Source organism: Salvelinus fontinalis, chromosome 30 (assembly GCF_029448725.1).
Source record: "Salvelinus fontinalis isolate EN_2023a chromosome 30, ASM2944872v1, whole genome shotgun sequence".
Lineage (NCBI taxonomy): Eukaryota > Metazoa > Chordata > Actinopteri > Salmoniformes > Salmonidae > Salvelinus > Salvelinus fontinalis.
This window is the reverse complement of record NC_074694.1, coordinates 8032974-8043186: the sequence shown is the minus strand read 5'-3', so window position 1 is coordinate 8043186 and position 10213 is coordinate 8032974. Positions and strand designations below refer to the sequence as shown.

At 54.7% G+C, this 10213-nt stretch overlaps 1 protein-coding gene across 2 annotated transcripts in view; it reads right to left on the bottom strand.

Moving 5' to 3' along the window:
- LOC129828589 (striatin-like) overlaps positions 1–10213 on the bottom strand; it is a 153453-nt gene that overhangs the window by 36009 nt on the left and 107231 nt on the right. For both annotated transcript variants that reach the window (XM_055889641.1, XM_055889642.1), the window contains exon 5: positions 4094–4249. In XM_055889641.1, coding sequence (XP_055745616.1) covers positions 4094–4249 — 156 coding nt within the window. The remainder of the gene's footprint in view (positions 1–4093; positions 4250–10213) is intronic.

Genomic DNA, 10213 nt, shown 5'->3' with positions numbered 1-10213 from the left:
GGGCACCATCCCGTAGGGGGACACCATCCCGTAGGGGGACACCATCCCGTAGGGGGACACCATCTCATAGTGGGCACCATCCCGTAGGGGGACACCATCCCGTAGGGGGGCACCATCCCGTAGTGGGCACCATCCCGTAGGGGGACACCATCTCATAGTGGGCACCATCCCGTAGGGGGACACCATCCCGTAGTGGGACACCATCCCGTAGGGGGGCACCATCCCGTAGGGGGACACCATCCCGTAGGGGGACACCATCTCATAGTGGGCACCATCCCGTAGGGGGGCACCATCCCGTAGGAGACACCATCCCGTAGGGGGACACCATCCCGTAGGGGGACACCATCCCGTAGGGGGGCACCATCCCGTAGGGGGGCACCATCCCGTAGGGGGGCACCATCCCGTAGGGGGGCACCATCCCGTAGGGGGGCACCATCCCGTAGGGGGACACCATCCCGTAGGGGGACACCATCCCGTAGGAGGGCACCATCCCGTAGGGGGGCACCATCTCATAGTGGGCACCATCCCGTAGGGGGGCACCATCCCGTAGGGGGACACCATCCCGTAGGAGACACCATCCCGTAGTGGGCACCATCCCGTAGGGGGGCACCATCCCGTAGGGGGGGCACCATCCCGTAGGGGGGACACCATCCCGTAGGGAGTCACCATCCCGTAGGGGGACACCATCCCGTAGGGGGACACCATCTCATAGTGGGCACCATCCCGTAGGGGGGCACCATCCCGTAGGAGACACCATCCCGTAGTGGGCACCATCCCGTAGGGGGGCACCATCCCGTAGGGGGCACCATCCCGTAGGGGGGCACCATCCCGTAGGAGGCACCATCCCGTAGGAGGCACCATCCCGTAGGAGGCACCATCCCGTAGGGGGCACCATCCCGTAGTGGGCACCATCCCATAGGGGGGCACCATCCCGTAGGGGGACACCATCCCGTAGGGGGCACCATCCCGTAGGAGGGCACCATCCCGTAGGAGGCACCATCCCGTAGGGGGGCACCATCCCGTAGGGGGGCACCATCCCGTAGGAGGCACCATCCCGTAGGGGGGAAACATCCTGTAGGAGGCACCATCCCGTAGGGGGGCACCATCCCGTAGGGGGCACCATCCCGTAGGGGGCACCATCCCGTAGGGGGACACCATCCCGTAGGGGGGCACCATCCCGTAGGGGGACACCATCCCGTAGGGGGGCACCATCCCGTAGGGGGACACCATCCCGTAGGGGACACCATCCCGTAGGGGGACACCATCCCGTAGGGGGGCACCATCCCGTAGGGGGGCACCATCCCGTAGGGGGGCACCATCCCGTAGGGGGGCACCATCCCGTAGGGGGGCACCATCCCGTAGGGGGGCACCATCCCGTAGGAGACACCATCCCGTAGTGGGCACCATCCCGTAGGGGGCACCATCCCGTAGGAGACACCATCCCGTAGGGAGGCACCATCCCGTAGGGGGCACCATCCCGTAGGGGGCACCATCCCGTAGGGGGCACCATCCCGTAGGAGACACCATCCCGTAGGGAGGCACCATCCCGTAGGGAGGCACCATCCCGTAGGAGACACCATCCCGTAGGGAGGCACCATCCCGTATCGGGGAAACATCCCGTAGGGAGGCACCATCCCGTAGGGGGCACCATCCCGTAGGGAGGCACCATCCCGTAGGGGGACACCATCCCGTAGGGGGCACCATCCCGTATCGGGGAAACATCCCGTAGGGGGGCACCATCCCGTAGGGGGCACCATCCCGTAGGGGGCACCATCCCGTAGGGGCACCATCCCGTAGGGGGGCACCATCCCGTAGGAGGCACCATCCCGTAGTGGGGCACCATCCCGTAGTGGGGCACCATCCCGTAGTGGGGCACCATCCCGTAGTGGGGCACCATCCCGTAGGGGACACCATCCCGTAGGGGACACCATCTCGTAGGGGACACCATCCCGTAGGGGACACCATCTCGTAGTGAGGCACCATCCCGCAGGAGGCACCATCCCGTAGGAGCTACCATCCCGTAGGAGCTACCATCCCGTAGGAGGCACCATCCCGTAGGGGGGCACCATCCCGTAGGGGGACACCATCCCGTAGGGGGGCACCATCCCGTAGGGGACACCATCCCGTAGGGGGGCACCATCCCGTAGTGGGCACCATCCCGTAGGGGGGCACCATCCCGTAGTGGGCACCATCCCGTAGTGGGCACCATCCCGTAGGGGGGCACCATCCCGTAGGGGGACACCATCCCGTAGTGGGCACCATCCCGTAGGGGGGCACCATCCCGTAGTGGGGCACCATCCCGTAGGGGGGCACCATCCCGTAGGGGGGAAACATCCCGTAGGGGGGCACCATCCCGTAGGGGGACACCATCCCGTAGGGGGCACCATCCCGTAGGGGGGCACCATCCCGTAGGGGGGCACCATCCCGTAGGAGGCACCATCCCGTAGGGGGGCACCATCCCGTAGGGGGGCACCATCCCGTAGGAGGGCACCATCCCGTAGGAGGCACCATCCCGTAGGGAGTCACCATCCCGTAGGGGGGCACCATCCCGTAGGGGACACCATCCCGTAGGGGGACACCATCCCGTAGGGGGCACCATCCCGTAGGGGGACACCATCCCGTAGGGGGCACCATCCCGTAGGGGGCACCATCCCGTAGGGGGCACCATCCCGTAGGGAGGCACCATCCCGTAGGGGGGCACCATCCCGTAGGGGGGCACCATCCCGTAGGGGGGCACCATCCCGTAGGGGGGAAACATCCCGTAGGGGGGCACCATCCCGTAGGAGCTACCATCCCGTAGTGGGCACCATCCCGCAGGAGGCACCATCCCGTAGGGGGGAAACATCCCGTAGGGGGGAAACATCCCGTAGGGGGGCACCATCCCGTAGGGGGACACCATCCCGTAGGGGGACACCATCCCGTAGGGGGGCACCATCCTGTAGGGGACACCATCCCGTAGGGGGGCACCATCCCGTAGGGGGCACCATCCCGTAGGGGGCACCATCCCGTAGGAGGCACCATCCCGTAGGAGCTACCATCCCGTAGGAGGGCACCATCCTGTAGGGGGCACCATCCCGTAGGGGGCACCATCCCGTAGGGGGGCACCATCCCGTAGGGGGGCACCATCCCGTAGGAGGCACCATCCCGTAGGGGGACACCATCCCGTAGGGGGACACCATCCCGTAGGGGGACACCATCCCGTAGGGGGGCACCATCCCGTAGGGGGGCACCATCCTGTAGGGGACACCATCCCGTAGGGGGGCACCATCCTGTAGGGGGCACCATCCCGTAGGAGGCACCATCCCGTAGGAGCTACCATCCCGTAGGAGGGCACCATCCTGTAGGGGGCACCATCCCGTAGGGGGCACCATCCCGTAGGGAGGCACCATCCCGTAGGAGCTACCATCCCGTAGGAGGGCACCATCCCGTAGGAGGCACCATCCCGCAGGAGGCACCATCCCGTAGGGGGAAACATCCCGTAGGGGGGCACCATCCTGTAGGGGACACCATCCCGTAGGGGGGGCACCATCCTGTAGGGGGCACCATCCCGTAGGGGGCACCATCCCGTAGGGAGGCACCATCCCGTAGGGGGGCACCATCCCGTAGGGGGGCACCATCCCGTAGGGGGACACCATCCCGTAGGGGGGAACCATCCCGTAGGGGACACCATCTCGTAGTGAGGCACCATCCCGCAGGAGGCACCATCCCGTAGGAGCTACCATCCCGTAGGAGGGCACCATCCCGTAGGAGGCACCATCCCGTAGTGGGCACCATCCCGCAGGAGGCACCATCCCGTAGGGGGAAACATCCCGTAGGGGGGCAACATCCCGTAGGGGGGCACCATCCCGTAGGAGGGCACCATCCCGTAGGGGGACACCATCCCGTAGGGGGACACCATCTCATAGTGGGCACCATCCCGTAGGGGGGCACCATCCCGTAGGAGGCACCATCCCGTAGGGGACACCATCCCGTAGTGGGACACCATCCCGTAGGGGGGCACCATCCCGTAGGAGGGCACCATCCCGTAGGAGGAAACATCCCGTAGTGGGGCACCATCCCGTGTGTGTATTGACAGTGAGGTGTGTTAACTTACCCTCCTCTGGTGCGCGTGCCTTTAGGTGAGGTGTCTGTTCCGTTGGCCGTCCTCTCCACAGGTCCCCGTCCGTCTCCAGCCAGACCCAGCAGGGTTTGTACCCTGTGAGACTTCACATCCAGGATGGTGTCTGTGTAACCCACCTCCTGGAGATACCTGGAGAAATTAGACAGGCTGTGTGAGTGTTTTTTTAGTCCGATGAGGAGCTTGTCCCTTCGGCTCCCAGTCAGTTGAGCCGGGAGAGAAAGACGCAACATCACACAGGAGAGGAAACAGAGAGAGAGAAAGACGCAACATCACACAGGAGAGGAAACAGAGAATCTGGGTGAAGATGTCCTTTCAATCACACAAGTGATGTGTCAGGACAGGCTAACTGGTATTCATAGTTCCTCCACTCAAACCTGCTGACAGAGAGAGACCAACCAACCGGTCGGTCGGTCGGTCGGTCGGTCACCTCCCTCTGCAGATGTGTTGTTACCTACCCTTACCACCTGGGGGTGACCCGTCAAGAAGTCCAGGATCCAGTTGCAGAGGGAGGTGTTTAGTCCCAGGGTCCTTAGCTTAGTGATGAGCTTTGAGGGCACTATGGTGTTGAACGCTGAGCTGTAGTCAATGAATAGCATTCTCACATAGGTGTTCCTTTTGTCCAGGTGGGAAAGGGCAGTGTGGAGATAGAGATTGCGTCATCTGTGGATCTGTTGGGGTGTTATGCAAATTGGAGTGGGTCTAGGGTTTCTGAGATGATGGGGTTGATATGAGCCATGACCAGCCTTTCAAAGCACTTCATGGCTACGGACGTGGGTTCTACGGGTCGGTAGTCATTTAAGCAGGTTACCTTAGTGTTCTTGGACACAGGGACATGTTGGTAATACAGACTCGGACCGGGAGAGGTTGAAAATGTCAGTGAAGACTCTTGCCAGTTGGTCAGCGCATGCTCGCAGTACACGTCCTGGTAATCCGTCTGGCCCTGCGGCCTTGTGAATGTTGACCTGTTTCAAGGTCTTATTGACATCGGCTGCGGAGAGTGTGAGCACTGTGGGGACAACGTCATCGATGCACTTATTGATGAAGCCAGTGACTGATGTGGTGTATTCCTCAATGCCATCGGAGGAATCGCGGAACATATTCCAGTCTGCAAAACAGTCCTGTCGTTTAGCATCTGCTTTATCTGACCACTTTCTTATTGATCTAGTCACTGGTGCTTCCTGATTAAATATTTGCTTGTAAGCAGGAATCAGGAGGATAGAATTATGGTCAGATTTGCCAAATGGAGGGCGAGGTAGAGCTTTGTACGCGTCTCTGTGTGTGGAGTAAAGGTGGTCTAGAGTTTTTTTTCCCTCTGGTTGCACATTTAACATGCTGGTAGACATTTGGTAAAACTGATTTAAGTTTCCCTGCAGTAAAGTTCCCGGCCACTAGGAGCGCCGCCTCTGGGTGAGCGTTTTCTTATGGCGGAATACAGTTCATTCAATGCTGTCTTAGGGCCAACCACGCGCGCAGCCGGTTTGGGTTCCGTGTTAGTGCCAGCCTCTGACTGAGGTGGAATGTAAACAGCTACGAAGAACACAGATGAGAACTCTCTAGGTAAGTAGTGTGGTCTACAGCTTATCATGAGATACTCTACTTCAGGTGAGTAAAAGCTTGAGACTTCCTTAGATATCGTGCACTAGCTGTTGTTTACAAAAAATACATATTAAGCCACCCCTTGTCTTACCAGACGCCACTGTTCTATCCTGCCGGTACAGCGTATTACCAGCCAGCTGTATGTTGATATTGTCGTCGTTCAGCCACGACTCCGTGAAGCATAAGATGTTACAGTTTTTAATGTCCCATTGGTAGTTTAATCTTCCCCGTAACTCGTCCACTTTATTGTCCAAAGGTTGCACGTTTGTGAGCAGAATTGAGGGGAGCTGGGGGTTTATTCGATCGCCTCCGACTTGCCCGCCCTCCGGCCTTCTCTTTCTCCGCCTCCTCTTCACTCAGATTACGGGGGTCGGGGCCTGTTCCCGAGGGAGCCGTATATCCTCCGCCTCGGGCTCGTCAGAGTCGTGAAAGAAGAAAAAGGATTCTGCTAGTCCTTGGTGAGTAATCACAGTCCTGATGTCCAGAAGTTATTTTCGGTCATAAGAGACGGTAGCAGCAATATTATGTACAAAATGAGTAAAAAAAGTAATATATAGATAGATAAACGAACAAAAAAACACAAATCGGTTTGGAAGTCAAGTCAAGTCAAGTCAAGTCCAGTCCAGTCCAGTCCAGTCAGTCAGTCAGTCAGTCAGTCAGTCAGTCAGTCAGTCAGTCCGTCAGTCCGTCCGTCCATCCGTCCGTCTCAGACAAGGAGTCTGAGTGTGGCACATTGGCCAGTCTGAAAAGCCAAGTCGTTTTGACTGGAGTCTGTCTGAGGTCATTCTGAGGAGACACTAAAAGGTCAAATGCAATATCTTTGCATTCATTATGTGTATGTCTTGTATAACTACAGTTGTATGACTATAGCTTCAAACGGTAGAGCTTCAATGGGACAAAGCCTCTCTGTAGGGGGGCATGATGGTCCTCTGTAGAGTTGGGCTGTAACTCTGTTGATGTAACAGACAGCCCGTATATTCACTAGTTGTGTTGGAGCCATGTCAATATAATCCATCAGAATGAAATAACAGTACAGAAACTCACTGAGGAGCTGAGGACCTTGTTACCAGGGTTAGTGGTATAGTATAGTAACTCACTGTCTGAGGAGCTGAGGACCTTGTTACCAGGGTTAGTGGTATAGTATAGTAACTCACTGTCTGAGGAGCTGAGGACCTTGTTACCAGGGTTAGTGGTATAGTATAGTAACTCACTGTCTGAGGAGCTGAGGACCTTGTTACCAGGGTTAGTGGTATAGTATAGTAACTCACTGTCTGAGGAGCTGAGGACCTTGTTACCAGGGTTAGTGGTATAGTATAGTAACTCACTGTCTGAGGAGCTGGTGACCTTGTTACCAGGGTTAGTGGTATAGTATAGTAACTCACTGTCTGAGGAGCTGAGGACCTTGTTACCAGGGTTAGTGGTATAGTATAGTAACTCACTGTCTGAGGAGCTGAGGACCTTGTTACCAGGGTTAGTGGTATAGTATAGTAACTCACTGTCTGAGGAGCTGGTGACCTTGTTACCAGGGTTAGTGGTATAGTATAGTAACTCACTGTCTGAGGAGCTGAGGACCTTGTTACCAGGGTTAGTGGTATAGTAACTCACTGTCTGAGGATCTGAGGACCTTGTTACCAGGGTTAGTGGTATAGTATAGTAACTCACTGTCTGAGGAGCTGATGACCTTGTTACCAGGGTTAGTGGTATAGTATAGTAACTCACTGTCTGAGGAGCTGGTGACCTTGTTACCAGGGTTAGTGGTATAGTATAGTAACTCACTGTCTGAGGAGCTGAGGACCTTGTTACCAGGGTTAGTGGTATAGTATAGTAACTCACTGTCTGAGGAGCTGAGGACCTTGTTACCAGGGTTAGTGGTATAGTATAGTAACTCACTGTCTGAGGAGCTGGGGACCTTGTTACCAGGGTTAGTGGTATAGTATAGTAACTAACTGTCTGAGGAGCTGAGGACATTGTTACCAGGGTTAGTGGTATAGTATAGTAACTCACTGTCTGAGGAGCTGAGGACCTTGTTACCAGGGTTAGTGGTATAGTAACTCACTGTCTGAGGATCTGAGGACCTTGTTACCAGGGTTAGTGGTATAGTATAGTAACTCACTGTCTGAGGAGCTGAGGACCTTGTTACCAGGGTTAGTGGTATAGTATAGTAACTCACTGTCTGAGGAGCTGGTGACCTTGTTACCAGGGTTAGTGGTGTAGTATAGTAACTCACTGTCTGAGGAGCTGAGGACCTTGTTACCAGGGTTAGTGGTATAGTATAGTAACTCACTGTCTGAGGAGCTGAGGACCTTGTTACCAGGGTTAGTGGTATAGTATAGTAACTCACTGTCTGAGGAGCTGAGGACCTTGTTACCAGGGTTAGTGGTATAGTATAGTAACTCACTGTCTGAGGAGCTGGGGACCTTGTTACCAGGGTTAGTGGTATAGTATAGTAACTCACTGTCTGAGGAGCTGAGGACCTTGTTACCAGGGTTAGTGGTATAGTATAGTAACTCACTGTCTGAGGAGCTGAGGACCTTGTTACCAGGGTTAGTGGTATAGTATAGTAACTCACTGTCTGAGGAGCTGAGGACCTTGTTACCAGGGTTAGTGGTATAGTATAGTAACTCACTGTCTGAGGAGCTGAGGACCTTGTTACCAGGGTTAGTGGTATAGTATAGTAACTCACTGTCTGAGGAGCTGAGGACCTTGTTACCAGGGTTAGTGGTATAGTATAGTAACTCACTGTCTGAGGAGCTGAGGACCTTGTTACCAGGGTTAGTGGTATAGTATAGTAACTCACTGTCTGAGGAGCTGAGGACCTTGTTACCAGGGTTAGTGGTATAGTATAGTAACTCACTGTCTGAGGAGCTGAGGACCTTGTTACCAGGGTTAGTGGTATAGTATAGTAACTCACTGTCTGAGGAGCTGAGGACCTTGTTACCAGGGTTAGTGGTATAGTATAGTAACTCACTGTCTGAGGAGCTGGTGACCTTGTTACCAGGGTTAGTGGTATAGTATAGTAACTCACTGTCTGAGGAGCTGAGGACCTTGTTACCAGGGTTCGTGGTATAGTATAGTAACTCACTGTCTGAGGAGCTGAGGACCTTGTTACCAGGGTTAGTGGTATAGTATAGTAACTCACTGTCTGAGGAGCTGAGGACCTTGTTACCAGGGTTAGTGGTATAGTATAGTAACTCACTGTCTGAGGAGCTGAGGACCTTGTTACCAGGGTTAGTGGTATAGTATAGTAACTCACTGTCTGAGGAGCTGAGGACCTTGTTACCAGGGTTAGTGGTATAGTATAGTAACTCACTGTCTGAGGAGCTGAGGACCTTGTTACCAGGGTTAGTGGTATAGTATAGTAACTCACTGTCTGAGGAGCTGAGGACCTTGTTACCAGGGTTAGTGGTATAGTATAGTAACTCACTGTCTGAGGAGCTGGTGACCTTGTTACCAGGGTTAGTGGTATAGTATAGTAACTCACTGTCTGAGGAGCTGAGGACCTTGTTACCAGGGTTAGTGGTATAGTATAGTAACTCACTGTCTGAGGAGCTGAGGACCTTGTTACCAGGGTTAGTGGTATAGTATAGTAACTCACTGTCTGAGGAGCTGGTGACCTTGTTACCAGGGTTAGTGGTATAGTATAGTAACTCACTGTCTGAGGAGCTGAGGACCTTGTTACCAGGGTTAGTGGTATAGTATAGTAACTCACTGTCTGAGGAGCTGAGGACCTTGTTACCAGGGTTAGTGGTATAGTATAGTAACTCACTGTCTGAGGAGCTGAGGACCTTGTTACCAGGGTTAGTGGTATAGTATAGTAACTCACTGTCTGAGGAGCTGAGGACCTTGTTATCAGGGTTAGTGGTATAGTATAGTAACTCACTGTCTGAGGAGCTGGTGACCTTGTTACCAGGGTTAGTGGTATAGTATAGTAACTCACTGTCTGAGGAGCTGGGGACCTTGTTACCAGGGTTAGTGGTATAGTATAGTAACTCACTGTCTGAGGAGCTGAGGACATTGTTACCAGGGTTAGTGGTATAGTATAGTAACTCACTGTCTGAGGAGCTGAGGACCTTGTTACCAGGGTTAGTGGTATAGTAACTCACTGTCTGAGGATCTGAGGACCTTGTTACCAGGGTTAGTGGTATAGTATAGTAACTCACTGTCTGAGGAGCTGAGGACCTTGTTACCAGGGTTAGTGGTATAGTATAGTAACTCACTGTCTGAGGAGCTGGTGACCTTGTTACCAGGGTTAGTGGTATAGTATAGTAACTCACTGTCTGAGGAGCTGAGGACCTTGTTACCAGGGTTAGTGGTATAGTATAGTAACTCACTGTCTGAGGAGCTGAGGACCTTGTTACCAGGGTTAGTGGTATAGTATAGTAACTCACTGTCTGAGGAGCTGAGGACCTTGTTACCAGGGTTAGTGGTATAGTATAGTAACTCACTGTCTGAGGAGCTGGTGGCCTTGTTACCAGGGTTAGTGGTATAGTATAGTAA